Source organism: Mercenaria mercenaria, chromosome 5 (assembly GCF_021730395.1).
Source record: "Mercenaria mercenaria strain notata chromosome 5, MADL_Memer_1, whole genome shotgun sequence".
Lineage (NCBI taxonomy): Eukaryota > Metazoa > Mollusca > Bivalvia > Venerida > Veneridae > Mercenaria > Mercenaria mercenaria.
In genome coordinates, this window is record NC_069365.1 from 85961390 (window position 1) to 85983724 (window position 22335).

Here is a 22335-nt window from a genome sequence, read left to right on the forward strand (position 1 = left end):
TCACTATCAAACTGTAAAAGAATCAAAGTATTAAAGGAACTGAAAGGCTGGTAAAAAGTTACATAGTACAAGGTATTGAAAGGCTGGTGAGCTTTGAATATTGTTGCAAATGTCACTTAAACATCAAAATAACTAAAATGAAATCTGTATGGGAAAGACAGGTATGAAGCACCTGAAAAATAAACAGCTTTCTTACAAATCTAAAGTGAAAGTATTACAGAGTGGAATGAAGCCCACAAAATATTCTCAGCTAAAGATATATCTATGAACAGATGTCTAGAGTTATCACACATAATTATGTCTTAACCCTTATCATGCTGGATACATGATTCTGCCTTTGAGACCAGTGTAGATGCACTGTCATGATATTCAGTCAGTATCTTTTTGGTAAGCACCCATTTTTACAGTTAATGATACTGTCCAAATTTAAAGATTATTATTGGACAAGTTCATTACAGAAATTTAGCAGGGTTAGGATTTAAGAAAACGGTGCTATTTAAAGTCAACAAAAAGAAAAAATGTTTGATATATATCATATAGTACAGCCTGACAAATGGCCAAATCTCAAGCTGCTGTTATCTACGGTGGAAGGGCAGTATAAATCAGTAGTTTATGAAGCTGACTTTACGTTTTAAAAAATACACATGTCCAGTTTCAACTAGAAAATAGTTATCAATATTGATGGATTTTTACATAGAAACTGGACAGGTACAAAATAACTGGGAGCTGAAATGCAAACCCCCACACAATATTATATTGAGGCAGGCTGGAAATATTTCAGTCCTGACTTGATATCAATCCTGGGACCTCTCACACCTTAGGCATACACTCTACTATGTTGCTATAAAAGCTAGTACATACAGCAACGCAGTGTAACTGCACCCTATTATACTCTACCCTACTACAAATGTAAATTAATGTTGAATTTATTAGGTAAACTTTAGTTGCCTGCAGACAAGGAGAAACCAAGGTCAAATATTTGTTTGAACCATTGAAGAATATTCTTGTGCAGTAAGTTCATTTAAGCTAACTCTCACCACTGCTATTGTGTCAGTCACTGAAACCCCAGAAAATTTATAGCAAGTGCCTTTATGCTTCACCCTGCTATATTTATAAAATGGACTGGTCCATCATTAAATTTTTGCAGTACCACTTATTATTCAAAGGGGTATTCACTGAAAATTTACTGGCTGAATAGCAATCAGTATAGACCATGATCAGCCTGCACGTCCATGCAGACTGATCTTGGTCTGCAGTAGTCGCAAAAGCAAAAATCACTTGCTGCCAGCTGAGACTATGCATTCCCGAATGCCTGTAAATTTGTATTTCCAAGTATATTTATCAATAGAAATGTAACGGAAAAGACCGCTCATGCTTGTACCACTTAACATTCATGCAAGGTCAGGTAGCACATCCTAGTTGCTGTCTAGGAGGCTAACATGATATTATTTCAAAGTCTATCAGTGCCACTGTTCTTAATTTTCTAGTGTTTCCCTCACCATGACAAAATAACAGTTTAGTGCTCTGGATTGGATCCTTCTTTAACTGTAAGAACTTCTATGGACAACTTTATTAACTTTCAAAATATTGCAAACGTTAGTTATTTCAATGAGGTCTGAAATGTGCAGTATTATTTTGAATTTGTAATTATCAACACTTCTATAAACTTAGTTTCATTTGATTTCAACTATTTCTTCCGTTTAAAAAAATATTACACTTATCGTACTGAGATTTACTGAAACGAAAACTTTAACATGTTCATTCTCTTTGATATTGTATTTTTAGTCACAGGAATGCTTTTGGTCATATCGATATTGAGATGCACAGAAATAGTCTGGCAGAACTCTCCAGAAACTGTCCAGCCTATAAACAACACGAGTAAATACCCAGTCTATAATACTGCACCCAAGAACCATTGATTGCTCTAAATTACTGGGTTAATTAATGATTCTTTAATTGTAATGATTTCTCCCCAGCAACTAGAACACTATAATGATTGCTCCTTATTACACAGAACACTTATAATATTGACCAGGATGTACTTGCTGTTTCTATACCATGTAACTGTGGGACTTATTGATCATGGGTTTTACTATTGATGGTATGAAAGGACTGGTACACTGTAATTACATCTTAACTTGAGTTAACAAAATAGAGAAACAGTTGTTTTTTTTCAGGGAATCAGTCTAGAGTATCATGTGTTTTGGTACTGAGGACATTGCTTAACCTTTAGTAGCCGCAAACTCTAGTGGCCATGTTTTTGATATATCCAAACACTTGAAAAAACTTGGTAGACGGTCATCCAAAAAGTTTAAATATTGGAATAACAGTATTATAGAGGAGGAAATGTTGTTGAAGATGCTCTGGTGGCCATGTTTGTTAACTAAGGCCAGGGTTTTTTAATTTCTTGTTACTCAGATTCTGGGCAGAAAAATGTTGACAGGAGGAGGGAAGAAAAAAAAAAAGGCAGTAAAACAACAAACGATAAGTGATCAAAAGCTTTATCGGATGACTCCTTTGTTCAGCAGCACTTTGTTGCTCCTTGGGTCACCGATATATATTTCTTCCCATGTCATATTTTATTTCCCAAATGCATGTCAAATTCACAGTCAATGTTGCCATTGTTATTTACATCTGGTTACATCTAGCATATATTTGAGACACTGTAAAGTTTTTCATGCTTTCATCTTCTTGGCCTTTACAGAACTTGTGTTTCATTGTTTAATTGTCGATATACCGGATTTCGCTTTTTCATCGCATATTGTAAATAGTTCAAAGATAATCATAAATTTCACACATTTTCACACAATTGCTGACAAATACTGGAGTTGTTATCATCAGAACTCAGCAAAACATCAATCATTGCCCTTAAAATTTTTTGAAATTTTTGAAATTTCATTTTTTTTTTTTTTTGAAAATGACAGAAAATAGGGAGGGTCTGAGTAATGAAAAATCAATGAACTCTGGCCTAAATATAAGGAACAAATATGTCATCTTGTTAGGGGCCACCAAAAGACAATTATAATTGTTTGAAATTATTTCAAAATTTGACAAGAGCATTTTACAAGGTCCCACTACATATATAAAGTGAAAAGTGACCACATTCCCTGGCCAGCATGCTTTTAGTCAAATGGGAAAAAAATGAACCAACTGTGATGGTCGCCCAAGAAAAGTTCATATGAAATTATTTCACAGCTGGACCAGCAGAGTCTGACAAGAACATTTCTGAAGCAACTATGCTTTTTGATGAATCATATAATCGAGAGGAATTGCTTTGAAATCAGCACATTGTCTGATTCCACTTTTATACAGGTAGGGAAAAGTGATAAGGACCCAGCAGAATAAATGTTTTTAATGAATTTGAATGATTTAAAACAAACTTGGTGGAAGAGTCTTACAAGAAGTCAAAATCAGAACAGGTTACAAGGAGATATGATTTGAAGACTTCTACTTTTAGCTCTGGCCATTTGGCACTAAATTAGCACTGAGTGGAAATGGAGTAACTTTTAACATCCATTAGAAACATCAATGTCAAGTTTTATCAACTTTTGTTCCAGAGATGTGGTTTGAAGAAAATATGACAGACAATAACAATGAATTATCAAAAAAGATCACACTGAACACCATTTTGGCACTGGAAAACTCCACCCGAAGGGATGGTTGCTCTACATGGTGAGCTGAAGGGCCCATTATTGCTTTGGTGAGCTGACAAGGATCCATTCTGTTGGTGAGCTGACAGGCCATTACTGTCTGTGAAATGAAGGGCAATTACTGCTCTGTGAAGCGAAGGTCATTTACTGCTATGGTGAGTGAAGGTCCATTATTGCTTGGTGAGCTGACAAGTATCCATTTCTGCTTGTGAGCTGAAAGATCCATTCCTGTATGGTGAGCTGAAGCCCATTATGCTTGGTGAGCTGAAAGGTCCCATATTGCTCTGTGAGCTGAAGGTCCAATTAATGCCTGGTGAGTGAAGTGTCCATTATGCTCTGTGAAGCGAAGTCCTATATGCTCTGTGAAATGAAGCGTCCATTAATTGCTCTGGGAGCTGAAGGTCCATATGCTCTAGTGAGCTAAGCTGTCCCACTATTGCTCTGGTAGGCTGAAGCTTCCATTAATGCTCTGGTGAGCTGAAGTGTCCACTATTGCTCTGTGAGCTGAAGCGTCCATTAATGCTCTGGTGAGCTGAAGTGTCCATTAATGCTCTGGTGAGCTGAAGCTTCCATTAATGCTCTGGTGAGCTGAAGCATCCACTTTTGCTCTGTGAGCTGAAGCGTCCATTAATGCTCTAGTGAGCTGAAGTGTCCACTATTGCTCTGTGAGCTGAAGCATCCATTAATGCTCTGGTGAGCTGAAGTGTCCATTAATGCTCTGGTGAGCTGAAGCATCCACTATTGCTCTGTGAGCTGAAGTGTCCATTAATGCTCTGGTGAGCTGAAGCATCCATTAATGCTCTGGTGAGCTGAAGCATCCACTATTGCTCTGTGAGCTGAAGCGTCCATTAATGCTCTGGTAAGCTGAAGCATCCACTTTTGCTCTGTGAGCTGAAGCATCCACTTTTGCTCTGTGAGCTGAAGCATCCACTTTTGCTCTGTGAGCTGAAGTGTCCACTATTGCTCTGTGAGCTGAAGTGTCCATTAATTCTCTGGTAAGCTGAAGCATCCACTATTGCTCTGGTGAGCTGAAGCATCCATATTGCTCTGGTAAGCTGAAGCATCCATTATTGCTCTGTAGCTGAAGCATCCACTTTGCTCTGTGAGCTGAAGTCCACTTTTGTTCTGGGAAGCTGAAGCATCCATTTGCTCTGTGAACTGAAGCGTCCATTATTGCTCTGTGAGCTGAAGCTGTCCATTAATTTCTGTAACTGAAGCATCCATATTGCTCTGTGAGCTGAAGCTCCATTTATGCTCTGTAAGCTGAAGCATCCATATTGCTCTGTGAGCTGAAGTGTCCATTAATGTTCTGGTAAGCTGAAGCGTCCATTAATGTTCTGATAAACTGAAGCGTCCATTATTGCTCTGTGAGCTGAAGCGTCCATTAATGTTCTGATGAACTGAAGCGTCCATTATTGCTCTGATGAACTGATTGCTCTGAAGAGCTGTCAAGGATCCGTTATTGCTCTGTGAGCTGAAGCGTCCATTAATGTTCTGATTAACTGAAGCGTCCATTATTGCTCTGATGAACTGAAGCATCCATTATTGCTCTGGTGGGCTGAAGGACTGCAGCTACCTCTTCATTTTTTTCTGGAAAATTTTTACATGTATTTCCTTTCATCAAAGAATGTCAGGTCATCGTACTTTTCCTCTGTAAGATGAATTTTTTTGAAGAATGTTTGTTCTCAATTCATCTTTTTCCCCTCATTTCTTATCATGACCAGAATACATCATCATTTAAGTAGACACATTTTTGGCAAACCAACTTTATTGTACAATACTATAAATATTGATCCACTGTCCCAAGTTTGGCATGAAAATAAATGAATCTTTTAGTTTGGTCAATAATTTTATATCATCTTGGTCAATAACTTTGTATAATTTATATTAATCAACAGAAACTGTTACAGATCTGTCTTTCCAGCAAATAAATCATCAAAAAACAAGAGCTGTCGGAGGACAGCAACACTCGACTATTCAACAGCCTTGTCAATTGAATGAATACAAAAGTCGAAAAAAGGGGCATAATTTTGTAAAAATTAGAGAATGGGTTATGGAACCTTCACAGTGCTTATCAGCTCATAAAGTGAACAAGTGCATGAAGTTTCAATCATTTCCCATAAGTGGATACTGAAATACCAGCTTACATACAAAAACTTAACCAAAAACTGCTAAGTCGAAAAAGGAGCATAATTTTGAAAAAAATGCAAAGTAGAGTTATGGGACCTACACAGTGCATGTCAGATCATGACAGTTAACAAGTGTGTGAAGTTTCAATCCGTTCCTATTAGTGGGTACTGAGATACCAGCTTACATACAAAACCTTAACCAAGAATTTCTAAGTCGAAAAAGGGGCATAATTTTATAAAAAAGCAAAATAAAGTTATGGAACCTGTGCAATGTAGGTCAGCTTATCACAGTGAGTAAGTGTGTGAAGTTTCAATCCATTCCCACCAGTGGTTATTGAGATACCAGCTTACATACAAAACCTTAACCAATAATTTCTAAGTCGAAAAAGGGGCATAATTTTGTAAAAAAGCAAAATAGTTATGGAACCTGTGCAGTGTAGGTCAGTTTATCACAGTGACTAAGTGTGTGAAGTTTCAATCCATTCCCACAAGTGGTTACTGAGATACCAGCTTACATACAAAACCTTAACCAAGAATTTCTGAGTCAAGAAAGGGGCATAATTTTGTAAAAAAGCAAAATAGAGTTATGGAACCTGTGCAATGTAGGTCAGTTTATCACAGTGAATAAGTGTGTGAAGTTTCAATCCATTCCCACAAGTGGTTACTGAGATACCAGCTTACATACAAAACCTTTACCAAATCGGGACGCCGACGCATGGGTGAGTCCAATAGCTCTACTATTCTTTGAATAGTCGAGCTAAAAATCATATCCTGTCTGATCTTTGTTAGTTAATTTTCATTGCATCTTGTTAGATCTTTATCACCAAAATTTGATCCTGCCTGAAACACTTATATATAATATGTGAATTGTTTTTCTCAAATCTGACTAAAGAAACACTTAATAATTCATTACCTGCTGTTACCTGCTGCTATTCAAAAGCTTTAAGTCTTTTGATATAAATGGAAGAATACAGCAAAATATGCATTGCAGTATACTGCATGGAAAGATCCATACTAAGTCATTTTATAGTCCTATTATTGTTGCATTATTTTACAAGCCATGAGCCAATAATTAACTACGGTATTAATTCTCAAAAACAGCAAACCTTGGAATCATAAACAGGGCCAACAAACCTTGGATCTATAAAAGAGCTGACAAACCTTAGATCTATAACTGGGAAAAAGAACCATAGATCTATAACAGGGCTGACAAACCTTGGATCTGTAACAGGTCAGCAAGTCAAACCTTGCCTCTATAACTGGGAAAACAAACCACAGATCTATAAAAGAGCTGACAAACCTTGGATCTGTAACTAGTCAGACAAACCTTGAATCTATAACTGGGGAAAGGAACCATAGATCTATAATAGGGCTAACAAACCTTGGATCTGTAACAGGTAAGACAGACAAACCTCGACTCTATAACTGGGAAAACAAACCACAGATCTATAAAAGTGCTGACAAACCTTGGATCTGTTACTAGTCAGACAGACAAACCTTGACTCTATAACTGGGGAAAGGAACCATAGATCTATAATAGGGCTGACAAACCTTTGATCTGTAACAGGTAAGACAGACAAACCTCGACTCTATAACTGGGAAAACAAACCAAAGATCTATAAAAGAGCTGACAAACCTTGGATATGTTACTAGTCAGACAGACAAACCTTGACTCTATAACTGGGGAAAGGAACCATAGATCTATAATAGGGCTGACAAACCTTGGCTCTGTAACAGGTAAGACAGACAAACCTTGACTCTATAACTGGGAAAACAAACCACAGATCTATAAAACAGCTGACAAACCTTGGATCTGTAACTAGTCAGACAGACAAACCTTGACTCTATAACTGGGGAAAGGAACCATAGATCCATAATAGGGCTGACAAACCTTGGATCTGTAACAGGTCAGACAGACAAACCTTGACTCTATAACTGGGAAAACAAACCACAGATCTATAATAGGGCTGACAAACCTTGGATCTGTAACTAGTCAGACAGACAAACCTTGGATCTGTAACAGGTCAGAAAGACAAACCTTGACTCTATAACTGGGAAAACAAACCACAGATCTATAAAAGAACTGACAAACCTTGGAGATGTAACTAGTCAGACAGACAAACCATGGATCTATAACTGGGAAGACGAACCATAGATCTATAACAGGACGCTACAACAATAGAGCTGACAAACCTTGGATCTGTAACTAGTCAAACAGAAAAACTATAGATCTATAACAGGGCTGACAAACCACAGATCTACAAAAGGGCTGACAAACTTTGGATCTATCAACTGGAACACAAGCTATAAACCTACGACAGGGCAGAAAAAAACATTCGATCTGTAACAATGTAGACAAACAGGGCTGACAAACTTTTGATCTGTTACAGAGCAGATAAACCATACATCTATAAAGGGCCAACAACCTTGGATCTGTAACAGGGAGGACAAATGTTGGATCTATATCAGGGCAGACAAACTGGGCTAACAAAACATTGATCTATAACAGGGCAGACATTAACCTTGGATCTTTAACAGAGAAGATGAATCATGGCTGACAAACACTTGGATCTAGAACAGGACTGATAAGCCTTGGACCTACAACAGGGCAGACAATCCATAGTTCTGTAACTGGGCTGACAAACCTAGGATCTATAACAGGGCAGGCAATCTATAGTTCTTTAACAGGACTGACATTATTATCCTTGCACCTAAAACAGAGGCATTATGTAAACATACGTTTGTCAACATTGTAACAGTTCAATATACCAGAACTATTTATAAGCAGAAATACATTAATGTGCATGCACAATATATAAGTTAACCCCATCTTTCAAAGCATTAGATAAATTATAAAAATCAATCTGTTTTCTCCACAAAACTACAACACCTCATATTTCACCAATGAGCTTAATTTTAAGGAAAAACTTTGCTCCCGAGCCGTATTTTGCCAATCATGTCTACTGAGAGTCTTGATGTAGACACAAGTTTGGCAAACAAACTTGTACAATACTATAAACATTGATCCACTTCCCTAACTTTGGCAAGGAAATAAATGAATCCTAGTTTGGTCAATAATTTTGTATCATCTATACAGATGAATAGAAACAGTTAAAAGATCTGTCTTTCCAGCAAATAAAGCGTCACAAAATCATATCCTGTCTGATCTTCACTATATCCAGATTGATCCCCAATAATCTTCATTATATCTTGTTTGATCTCCATCTTTTTTTTAGCCTGTCTGCAACATTTCTACATCTTTCCTTAACCTTTAGTCTGCTGGTGGCAAGTGATTCTGCCTTTGCGACCAGTGCAGACCAAGATCAGCCTGCACATCCATGCAGTCTGATCATGGTCTGCACTATTCGCTATTCAGTCAGTATTTTCAGGGAACATTCCTTGGAATAATAAATTGTATTGCCCAAATTGAATGATGGACCAGTCCATTTTAGAAATTTAGCAGGCTAAGGGCTAAATGCATGTTTTATGCTGAAGCTTCTATAAACTGTAAAATCATCAATATTTGAGGGAGGCTGATTTTGTGCATTTCCTGGCTGTTTCAATCAGTGAAATTAACCCTTACCATGCTGGACACGATTGATTCTGCCTTTGCGACAAGTGTAGATCATGGTCAGCCTGATCATGATCTACACTGTTCACCATTCAGTCAGTAGCTTTTTGGTAAGTACCCTTTCTAACAGTTACCGGGTAATGGTACCATCTAAATTGGAAGATGGACAAGTTCATTACAGAAATTTAGCAAGGTTAGGGTTAAATCCCAACAAACAAGCAACATTCTCATTCATTTCATCTTTTGACATCAACAATTTCACACCTCACTAAATAGTTGTTTTGGGCAAAAAACCAAGAAACATTTCTATCCATTAAATTAAAATGATTTAACAGTAATTTCTACTGTGAAAATGATTTCATTTCAATTGTCTTGATGAGGTGATCATTTGACCCAAGTTTCATGAAAATCCTTCAAGGGATTTCGGAGATACAGAGCAGACACAAAAAGGAAGGCTCAAACATTTAACCTCGAGTTGTGACCTTGACCTTGAGCCGACATGGCTGACTCATGAGTTCTGCACATTTTCTTGATGAGGTGATCATTTGACCCAAGTTTTATGAAAATCCTTCAAGGGGTTTAGGAGAACAGACACAAAATGTTACGGATGGATGGAGACCATTCCTATAACCCCCACCACTCCTGGCTGACTCTGGCGGGTGATTAAAAATCTAAAACGCTTAATCTTCCCAAAATCCACTGATTTCAGAGAGCGATTTTACAGACAAAAAACAAGTTTGATGTATAATAAAACAGGTGTCTGATAGCCAGGTGTATATATTGATTCTTCTCAAGATCTTAATTAGATTTTAATTGTGTATATGTCATTCTGACAGCTGCTGGCTCCAATACTGCCAGTTAAAATAGCAACACACACATTGAATACAAATATTTCAGTTTTTGCAAATATTTCAGTTTTCTTTAGTATACTGCATGATTTCTTTTATAAATTACCAGTCTACAGTTCAACACTGGTATGCTACTTTCAATTGAGAAAAAAATCTTATTTCTAAGGTCATGTAACTAAACATTTATTGAATGGCTTGCCAGTCAATAAGTGTATATATTATGCAATGATATCTTTTGTATGTATATATAATATTATGCAAAGAATCTGCTGTCATCCTTTGCCGAGCCCGTTCTATGTACAGTGAAATCACTATTTTTTGTGTAGATTAATTTTTGTAGATTTCGCACTTGCTTCAATGCACAAAATGAAATCCATACGAAAAAATACAATAATCCATGAAATTCCTTTCCAAATAAACCAGGAATCTAATGATTTCAAAATGAATATATCTAAGTTTGAAATCCACAAACTGAAGTGTGACCCAAATCGAATATCATCACAGTCTTCACCTCAGCCCAAATTCTTGATACCAATACAGTTAACCACTTTATGTACCAAGGTGGGGAATTAAATATATAGAACTGCATTGATAAATGAGGTCTATGTTTGTCAAGTGACACACAAATTCAATATTACCTATGATCTTTATTTTTTTGTACATGTCATTATATTTCCTTACAAGCATTTTTCCATGTAAGCTGTCAAAGTAGTGATTTCTGACATTTCAAGAAGGAAGTCATCAACTTTCACAAGGACAAATTATAATTTGGTAAAACACTAACCTGGGCATATTCTTTCTCTAGAACAGATCTCTGTCTTGAAAATGTTCTGAAAGTATAAGAATTAAAAATTAATTACAAGAAGGGAGGTAATTTGAGCACTACTCAAGATATGGAGTTACAGTTCTTGAAATTCACACTTCCATCTATATTTCAAGTTACACTGAAGCATCATCTTGCATTTTCCCCCTGACAGGACAGTGCAAAATATTGATCAAAGGCAGTTAGATAAATTATTATCCTTTACGTTAAATAATAAATGATATTTACCACTTACTGTCCACCTTGCTGAAAATGATACAACACATTATTTATCCTTTAGCCTGCTAAATTTCTATAATGGACTGGTCCATCATTCAATTTGGACAGTACCATTTATCATTTGAAGGGGTGTTTACTGAAAATTTACTAACTGGATAGCAAATAGTCAGACCATGATCAGACTGCACGGATGTGCAGGCTGATCTTGGTCTGCACTGGTCGCAAAGGCAGAATCACTTGCCGCCAGCTGGCTAAAGGTTATGGATGCATGCAAAAGAAATTCATGGTATTCAAGAGGAAACCAATCAAACAAAAATTTACTCTATTTTAGAACTCAAACATAAACTTCTCTAACAAGGAACCAATTAAATTGCATTAAGGAATGTAAATTTGACCATTTAATTGAAATTCTTCAACAAAGATCTAATTCTGCTGCTTTGAGTGATTAATCAGTCATCAAAATTCTTCAGTCTAACCTTGGGATCAGAAATGCTTCTTATTTTAACTGTTAATTAACATTTAACTTCTTACAGAAAAAAAATCAAACTATAAAACTAAATTTCAGAGAAGCTGGTTTCATTCTATGTTATATGTGGCAGGGGTCTGATAAACATGATTGTCAGGATCAGTTATCAGCAGGGGAAAGGAAATAAAGTATTTTTGGAAACTAATTAAAGGTTTTGAAATAACTTCCCATTTCTCTTCCTGCAAGTGATTAATGAGTGTGAGCAAAGAGGAAGTGACTAAAAATAGCTAAATGAAAATCTTACAATCTGGCATGGGGTTTAGTTCTATATACTAGTACTGTAATTAAGAGCTTGCGGGGTTTTCATCGACCAACAGGAAAAGGTTTTTTTTCTTCTTTTTTTAAATTATAAGCTTTAAACCTGTGAGAAGGGAAAGGAAAATCTTGATGTAAACTCAATGATTTTTTTTTTGAAAGAAATTTTTTAAGTGGAAGACACCTGTCTGTAGATAACCCCATGACAGAATGGGTGGGGGAAGTCATGGCTTTAAGTTTTTGTTTTGTTTGTTTCGGGTTTAACGCATTTTTCACCAGTATTTCAGTTTGTAACGACTGCAGTTAACCTAACCGGTGTTCCTGGATTCTGTACCAGTACAAACCTGTTCTCCGCAAAGTAACTGCCAACTTCCCCACATGAATCAGAGGTGGAGGACGAATAATTTCAGACACAATGTCTTTTATCAAATTGTCACGGAGAACATACGCCCCGCCTGGGGATCAATCTCACAACTCCGCGATCCGTATTGTGCAATGTGGGCGGGCTTTAAGTAGGACCCTGTGATTTTTTTTCTTTTGAGAACATTTTCAAAGCAACTTCTAACTACAAGAATGATTTTTGAAAATAAAGAAAGGAGCCTTACTGACTAAAACATAATTTATATCCAAAAATAAGAGTAAAATGCCAGGGATAGCTGTACTGTAGAAACTTTGACTGTGTTTACATATTATCAGACAGTCTGAATTATTTAATGTTGCAGATGAAATCAATTATTTCATGAAGTGTGATAATCAATCTGATCAAAATCATTATCACACTATTGCCCTTACAAATATACAGAGCAGAGGGGACTGATCAAAATCATTATCAAACTATTGCCCTTACAAATATACAGAGCAGAGGGGAAGAATAAGGGCCCTAACATAACACCATAGAAAAACAGGGCACTAGACAAGTTTTGGGGACAGGTACCCATACCCTTAGAAAGGGGAATTTTTTGTCGTTTTAAGACAAAAAGGGGAAGTTTTTAGCCATATATATGTTACTACTTTTCACACTTATCAGCTGTGTTCAATCATTCTTAACTAATGTAACTATATTGTAGCGGTATTTTTCCTTAAAGGCACTATAATACCAACTTGAAAGAGAGTTCATATAAGGTTGTGTGAAACACCTGTTATCAGGGGAATTTTTTTCTGAGAAAGGGGAAAAAAACATATTATTTTATGAGGGGAATGGTACCCATATTCGGCCCCAAAAATGGCCAAACGAGTGCCCCTGAAAAATGACAAAAATAAGAGGGTGAGGAAAGTTTAAACACAAAGATAACAACATATTTATAGATCTTCGGTATAAAGTAAAAATTATTTCTAATAATGATTGAGCCAATTCTAGTTTACTTGGTAGAAAGCAATACATGTGTATGATTTTCTCTTTTCTGTTAATTTCTCATTTTCATTTATCAAACATCTATGACACTCTAAAGGGAAAACTTCTCTTTGTAGAGAGAGAGAAACAATACAGCGCTAAATTAAAAGAGAAACAGAGTCAAATAATTATATTTGCTTAAAAAAAAATAAGTAATTTCAAATTCTAAATTTGCTTTAAGGCAAAATAAACAGATTCCAAAGGTGATTCCCTGGAATTCTCATTCTGTATTAATAAAACCATCCCTGATCCCTGAGAGCTAATTTGAAATGTCACATTTAGTATGATTTACTGACACAATAACAGGAGAAATTAATAATATGGTATTAATTTATATGTTTTAGTTTCAACCAGTCAAAGGATTTTCTGCATTTTTTTAAATTCTTGAATCTGTATGTGCAAGCTTTTATTTTAGATCAATAAAATCCATGCTTCATTCTGTTTACTGAAGAAAAAAATAGATTTCAATTAAACTGTCATTTCTGAGCCAAATATTTATGATTAATGCTTTAAAATTTGAAAAAAAAAAATTTATATTGCCTGTTTTGAAATTCTTTTGTAATTTTTATGAGTCCATGATTACAATTTGGTGAATTGCAGAACAAGTTCAAGTGATTCTGTAGTTACGTTCTGATTTTTCACACAGACATTAAGTGATTTTTAAGCAGTACCAACATATAATACCACTTAGTACTCAGGTTTTGAACTCAGAAGACTGGCAGGTATACATACTAAAATTTATCATTTTGTTGCACTCTGTCAAGTCTAAGACATCCCTAGAAATAATTTATTTACATATGGAAAAACATCAAAGGCAAAACACATCTTGCAGCATAAAATCAATCCTGAATGCATTAACAATGAAAGCCAGTCAATAAGTTTAAAAAAAAAAATTTATTCCATGACTGGAAACAAAGATGCCATATGTAAGTGTTCACTCTTGTCAGGACTGGTGACATGGTTTAAAATACAAGACAAAGAAGTAACAGTGTATCAAACCAAAATTCAGGGACTGCCAAAATATTATGGATTTCTGTAAAACGATGCTGAATGAAGCATCTCTTGAACAAGGCTTTCACACTGACTTAAGGGTTCGTAATAACATTTCAGCTGTAATGTCACCACAGTTCTATTAATTTAATCAGGCTCAGAGGTCTATCCACTGACAACGCTCAGAAAAACACAATCAAACGCTGAGAAAAACACAATCACTTTTTGTACAACTTTCTACTTTGACTTAATTAGTAGTGAATTTTCTGTTTTCAAACATTTTCAACTAATGAATTGTAGAATTTACACATAGTGGAGAAAAAACCTGTAATTCTGTAAAATCAAAAAATTTGGGAAGGATAATTTTTGCTATATATGCTAACTGTCCTTATTCAATAATATGAAATTAATCATTGTGAAAGTTTTTTTGTTACTTTAAAAAACAGTTCTTAATGTTTCACAAGCCAGTCTACCTTGCAAGCTATTTTTAATTTTTAAACTTAAAGTTTAAGTTAAACATAAAAAGAAGTGATATTTTGAAACTGAAAGCCTCATTTTCGGAGTTTGCATTAATGGAACCACTATTCCACTTAATAGCTATACATAGCTTATGTTGTCTTAATTTTTATGTAACACCGACTTTAAATAAAATTTGCATCTTGTGTATCTTGTATCTAACTTCTTCTTCTGTTGAATACTACACTCCCTCATAATAAAGAACAAATATAAATAACCAGTGTTGGAAAATTCTGATGTTATGTCACTTCTGCACTATGTAACCCAGTTGCCCCAGGAAAAGGTAAAGAAAGGTAAATTTTATTTACCGTCGCTTTGTGAAACAATGAACATAAGCTCTTTTAACATAGAGCTTTCGAGCGACCCTATTTTAAGAACAGTTTAAACCAATTATACCTCACCCCCAGCGTGCCGTAAACCATTTATGTACAGCTGGGTCGACTGAGACAATCGTGATAAAGTGCCTTGCCCAACGACACACCACAATGAATCAAACCCGGGGCCTTCACCACCTTACTTTTACATCTTACTTTCAGCCCTCTCGACCAAATTATGCATCCAAATTTGTAGGCCAACAGTAATTGGATTTTTACTGGTGGTATACAATTTATGACAAGTTTATATAATTTACTAAAATTTGATAATGACAAACCAGAAATTAAGTAACATACCTTATATCTTCTAGTAAGTCACATTCTTGTTGATGCTTTGCTTGAAGTTTTGACAGTTGTTCAGTGTGCAGTGTTTTCAACTGAGCACTGGGTTTCACCTGAAAAGTAAGAGTGCAGGGTGAGTGACAAAGTTGTCAGTCGTTCAGTTACTTAAAAACAAATATTCCATAATTAAATTTTATCTAAACATACCTTTCTAGGTGGTGGCTGAGGCATATTTTGCAATTGTATCCAGAGTAAAATTACATGTAATCCACCATTGACAAATCATAACACGGCTATTCCAATGAACTCCCTCGTTAAATCCAATCAACAAAAAATGTTTATCACTCGGTGCTACGATAAATTATGCGGATCGTGTTAAACTATTTAGCATAATTATCCCCTTAACATCACTTTTTCAAGAGAACAATAAAATGATTTCACATGTTTAGATGGAAAGATGAAATTGTCAGAAGGATATTTTGAACGTAATCCAGCCTGATGTCTCCCCTACATCAAATTCTAACTTCAAAACATTCTACCCCCTCCTCAAGCATTTCAAACATGATTTGGCATCGCTGCAACCCTTAAAATTACCAAACCAAACTCCACTCCAATGAAACATCAAAAGCAACAGCTCTAAACAAGCAATTTCTCTCGGAATTAAGCCCAAAGTTCTCTTTGAAATTAGCATCCGGTTGCATTGTTCTTAAAATAGGGTCGCTTTAAAGCTCTACAGAGCTTGTGTTCATTGTTTCACAAAGCCACGGTAAATAAAATTTACCTGTACCTTTAAGATGAAACTCCAAGATGTACCTAATAAAGAAAAACTCATCATCTGAAGATAGACAAAATAACAAAGGAAAATGTAAGGTATCTATGTAAATGCACTCGCATAAAAAAGCTCAAGTCAAATTTTAACACTCATAAAGCATGCGGGCCAAATATGATCAAACAAAAAACGTGGAATGCCCATCACACTCAAAACACTTTCAAAGGAACTACAGTCCTTGAAATTATCTTTCAGAAATCCATTGATGAAGGATCTAGATACATTTCCACTTGAAAAAAAATGCAAATGTAACACCAAATTTTCCTAGAAGGGCGACAGGTAAGACTCAGCCAACTACAGCTCAATACCCCTTAAACGTGAACTTTGCAAAACCGTGGAGCATATGGTATCGTCATCAGTTACAAAAGACTTCACAAACTTTGACATTCTGTACCACCTTAGACATAGTTTTCGAGATAAAAGATTATGCTTGCAAGTGACCTCGTCTGATCAGTGTACAGCAAACAACATGCTGACATGATCCTATTAGCTTTAAGCAAGCAAAGTCCTGTTTAAAATGCACAACTACGGTACAAGCGGCAAAACATTAACATGGGTTAAGAGATTCCTTGACAACCGGTTTCAATCCGTAATCTTAAACAGTACCAACCCAGAGCCCATATCTGTCTCTGTTGGAGTTCAAAAGGGGCCAGTGCTTGGGTCCCTGCTCAACCTAGCATACATAAATTACCTCACGCAATTACCCAGAATAAAGTTCGTCTATTTGCAGATTACATTGCTATATATGTCAGTTATTTCTGTCAAGTAATCAAAGACCCTCCAAAATAACCTTAAAATATTAGAAAACTGGTTGGACTGGGATATGGAATTCAATTCCTCAAAATGTCAAGTTATCAACGTCACAAGAAGGGAAAAAAGGAAACATCATATTCCCTCACAATACTACCTGGATAATACACTATTAGAATCTATTACAAAAGCAAAATACATTGCCGCAAATATTTCGAACGATCTCTCGTTGGACATCAAACCACAGCTGGAATATCGCGCCGAAGTCTGGTTACACACAACCCCAAATAAACCAAACAGGCAAGGTTCGAAGACAAGCAGCGCTTTGGGATATGTCCGACTTGACCGCACTTCACTTGTCACTGAAATGCTATAAGTCTACAATGACACAGGTAAGATGTCTGGCGCATAAGCTTCCGACTTTAATTTACGTATTAAAAATAGTTTTAGATAATGAATACCAAGCAAGTGAGCCACCAGAACATTTCACGTTTTTTGTTATGGCGCAGCCTCAAATTGAATTTAACGCCGCATCATAACAAAAACGACAAGTTATGTCTAAACCAAGAAAGTACAGTATATAATTCCTCTATTAAGGCTGTACCTCATAAAATGGTTAAAGAAAACACAGTCACGATGATTTGTTCCTGACCTGGTTTAAGGCGTTGTCCCACTGTGTTTCTTTATTTGTTTGCTTGTTTAATTGCCAACGGTTTATAGTTGTCTCATTAGCTCGACTATTCATAGAATAGTAGAGCTATTGGACTCGCCCATGCGTCGGCGTCCGCGTCTGCGTCGGCGTCCGCGTCGGCGTCCGCGTCCCGATTTGGTTAAGTTTTTGTATGTAAGCTGGTATCTCAGCAACCACTTGTGGGAATGGATTGAAACTTCACACACTTATTCACTGTGATAAACTGACTTACATTGCACAGGTTTCATAACTCTGTTTTGCTTTTTTACAAAATTATGCCCCTTTTTCAACATAGAAATTTTTGGTTAAGGTTTTGTATGTAAGCTGGTATCTCAGTACTCACTAATGGGAATGGATTGAAACTTCACACACTTGTTCACTGTCATGATCTGACATGCACAAAGTAGGTCCCATAACTCTATTTTGCTTTTTAACAAAATTATGCCCCTTTTTCAACATAGAAATTTTTGGTTAAGTTTTTGTATGTAAGCTGGTATCTCAGTATCCACTAATGGGAAAGGATTGAAACTTCACACACTTGTTCACTGTCATGATATGACGTGCAGTGCAAAGGGTCAATAACTCAACTTCGCATTTTACAAAATTATGCCCCTTTTTCAACTTAGGAGTTTTTGGTTAAATTCTTATATGTAAGCTGGTATCTCAGTACCCACTTACGGGAATGGATTGAAACTTCATACACTTGTTCACTGTCATGAGCTGATAAGCACTATGCAGGTTCCATAACCCTATTTTGCTTTTTTTTTACTAAATTATGCCCCTTTTTCGACTTTCTTATTCATTCAATCGACAAGGCTGTTGAATAGTCGAGCGTTGCTGTCCTCCGACAGCTCTTGTTTTTGTTTTGCATTGCCTTTCTATTTTGTTTTTGATATCCGTTATTTACGCGTCTATACTTACACTGGGATAGGGATTTATTTTATAGGGACTGCGTTCATAGGTCATGGCTACTTCTACCGGAACTGTGTCCTTAGTGGAATCCCTTCCCCCATCATGCTGGATGACATTCCAAAGGCGCAAAACAACATATAGAGTTTCGGTTTAGTTTAATTATGGACGCCTTTCTCTGAAAAGCGACTTGACTGTAACGAACAAACCAACTATCACGGCATCTGATTTACGTCACAAATTTAAATCTACTGGACTGATATATAGTTTGGAAATTATCATGGTAGTATGTCGATGCTGTACTAGTAGTCGTAAAAAGTGCATGATAAAATAAAAAGAAAATGTCAAACTGGACTAGCTCTGAAGCTAGTACTAGTACTTTATTTTGAATGAAACCACTTAAACCGAGAAACCACAGTAATACTCCCTTGTGCGGATGTTGTACGAGCTAGTATAGTGCCCTTCAGCTTAAAACGGAAATGTACGGTCTCGTGTCAAATAAAACTTCACAAAATGATATTCACAGGAACTTGTACATGTACATGTATTTCTTATATTAGTTCCACTGTATTGTTTATATTTCACCAGCATTTATATGAAATATTTATACAGCTAATACGTTATCCTATTTTTCGTTCTTTAATACTCTGGTAAATCTTTTTTCTGAAAATAGCTGACACTTGTATGTCTACAAAGAACAAACAGAATTTAAAATTGCCTGCGACGCATTGACGTCAATGGGAAACTCAAAGAAACCATGATGAAAAATAAACTCAGATCTGTAATCTTATAACACTTCAATGCAAATGTGTGTACAATTTAAATTTGTGTTACTTTGTAGCAGTATCATTTCTCAGGTATCAAGTTTAAAACAAATATGTAATAATATTAGTAACAAGGTTTGTAGGTGATCGGGTGCAAAATATACACTTTCGTGGAATTCCATATCAGGTGAGAACGAATTCGGTTACAATGTGTCCAATATACTACATTTCGACTTTATATATCTTGCTTAATTTTGGACATTTCTAGCAAACTACAGTACAAACTCCACATACTATTAGACATTTGCGAATTAAGTCTACGTGGACTGTGAACACCTAAGGCGATCGATTTTTCAAGGGGACCGTCTCAACATGATTATTTTAAATTATGTGTAGTAGGAAAACATTTCTATAATGACCGTAAGGTCTGGCTAATTATGTCACCGCACAGGATAAGATTAGGATTTATCTGTCCGTCCGTCTGTTCGCCAGAGAAATGTTTTGTTATGCATATCGCAAAAAGTATTTGATCTAGCGTCATAACACTTTCCTGAAATGTTCTTTAATATAATAAGTTGCGCATCCGCGACAAAGTTGAAAAGATGAGCTAATCTGATCGCAATGTATCCGTATTCCAGTGTCGTCGTCGTCCGAAATGAAAACAAATCTAAACTGGGTCAGCTGTGAACAAAATTTAGGTAAAACGTGAAAACTGTAGAAAACGTAATCTTTTGCGTCTCCATTCTTTTGTTGTTTTTAAACGCCCGAAGGAACGTATTTTGGGATACCCCAGGTGCTCATCTGACCGTCTGTGTGTCCGTCTGTCCGTTAGCAATTTCGTGTCGACTCCGGTCCGCTTTGTAACTCGTGAACCCTTGAAGGATTTTAAACAAACTTGATACAAATGTTCTCCACATCAAGACGACGTGCAGAGCGCCTGTATCAGGTGGCTCGCTTTAAGGTAAAGGTAACACTAAGGGGTCGAGGTCGTATTACATTGTTTCGTGTCCGCTCTGTAACTCTTGATCTGTTTGAAGGATTTTACATAAATATTGCACATATGTCCATCAGAGCGCATGTTTTGGATGGCTGGCTACAAGGTCAATGTCACACTTAGTGGTCAAAGGTCATATAAATTTGTTTCGAGTGCGATCTGTAACCCTTGAACTGCTTGAAGGATTTTAAAAGAAAACTTGGCACAAATGTTCACCACATTGAGACGACGTGCACAGCAAATGGCTCGCTTCAAAGTAAAGGTCACACTTAGAGGTTAAAGGTCACGTGACTTTATTTTGTGTTTATGTTGCTTTGCATTGCGGTGCTATTTTTCTTATTTGGCAGATTCCTTTTTTGTTCACTTACAATATTTTTTATTAAATAACTCCCCTTTTAGATTACTATAAATAGGTTATTTTGTAACTTTTTTATTATTTGCCGTAGGTAAAAACCCAGACCACTTTTCTTTGGTACAACATGGAGGGTACCTGCAAAGTTAAGGTGTATTTTGACACATCTGTACCTGGTAATGATTTAAGTGGACTTAGAGTTTTTCGGGGAATTTCTTCCCTTTGTTGCCTTTTCCTTAGGGCTTCAATAGTAAAGTTCTTTAAATTTTCTCCCGTCCTCTGATATTTGACTTTATCAAAAACTATAACAAAAATTCCAAGTTTAAAAGGGACATAATTCTGTCAAAATTCAAATCAGAGTTATGGCGATTGTTTTCCTGGTGTAGACTTCGATAGTAAATAACTATTTTAAGTTTTAAGTCAATAGCTTTGATAGTAACAGAGATATTTTACTTGATCAAAAACTTTAACCAACAATTCTAATTTAAAAGAGGGTATTATTCTATCAAAATTCAAATCAGAGTTTTAGGGATTGTTTCTCTTGGTGTAGACGTTGACAGTAAATAAGTATTTTAAGTTTCAAGTCAATAGCTTTGTTAGTTACAAAGATATTTGAGTTCATCAAAAACTTTAACTAACGGCGACATCGACGCCGGAGCGAGTGCAATAGCTCTAGTTTTTCTTCGAAAAGTCGAGCTAAAACATGCACATCCAAATTTATATCACCTATCGCATAGTGATGATATAATATAATCGAAACCCTATTGCCGTTATAAACTATTTTTCCTACATAATATAATCAAATTATGTTGAGACGATCCCCGTGAAAAATCGATCGTCTTAGGTGTCCACAGTTCACGTAGACTTAATTCGCAAATGTCTATTAGTACGATCACCGATACGATACGAAATATATGGAGTCAATACAATTGCGTCTCATTACTATCAGGAATGTCAGAAACTTGTATAAGGCGGGATAGAAGTTTTTTTTAAAAATCCCTTAAATACTCCGTTAAGTTTCAATGGAACCTGAAATAAACGTTCAAATTTAATATCGGGTATGAGACGTCATTTGTGACGTCAGCCTCATGTATGTCGTTGGGTTTAAAAGTTCTTTAGATAAATTAAGATATTTATAGGTTATTATATTTGTATCGAAAAGTATGCATGAGTTCTGCAGCGGAAATATTACGCGACTTCAGGAGCGCAATATTATTCTGCGAAAGAACGAGTGCATATTTCTCTATGCAAATCTAATAACTTTTTTATTGCATTATCATACTACACATTATATAAATGATATAAATTTGTTCTTCAATCTGAGTAAAACTGAAAATATCGTCGTTAAACAACTTTTAAACGTGACGACATGCATGAAACTGACGTCACAAATGGCGATATGAAATTTGGACGTCAATATGGAAAACTTATTATTATAATTTCAATTTCGCTTAGGCTTAATTACAGATATAT

General features: G+C 36.0%; 1 protein-coding gene across 10 annotated transcripts in view; it reads right to left on the reverse strand.

The window, feature by feature from the left end:
• LOC123558608 (F-BAR and double SH3 domains protein 2-like) overlaps nucleotides 1-15898 on the reverse strand; it is a 115958-nt gene extending 100060 nt beyond the window's left edge. For all 10 annotated transcript variants that reach the window (XR_008371103.1, XR_008371102.1, XR_008371104.1 and 7 more), the window contains exons 1-3: nucleotides 15781-15898; nucleotides 15589-15686; nucleotides 10983-11028 (exon numbers count right to left, since the gene is read on the reverse strand). Coding sequence is in view for 6 of the 10 variants with exons in the window: in XM_053544181.1 (XP_053400156.1) it covers nucleotides 10983-11028; nucleotides 15589-15686; nucleotides 15781-15804 (168 nt within the window). In the remaining 4 variants the exon portion in view is untranslated. The remainder of the gene's footprint in view (nucleotides 1-10982; nucleotides 11029-15588; nucleotides 15687-15780) is intronic.
• Nucleotides 15899-22335: the final 6437 nt, after the last annotated feature.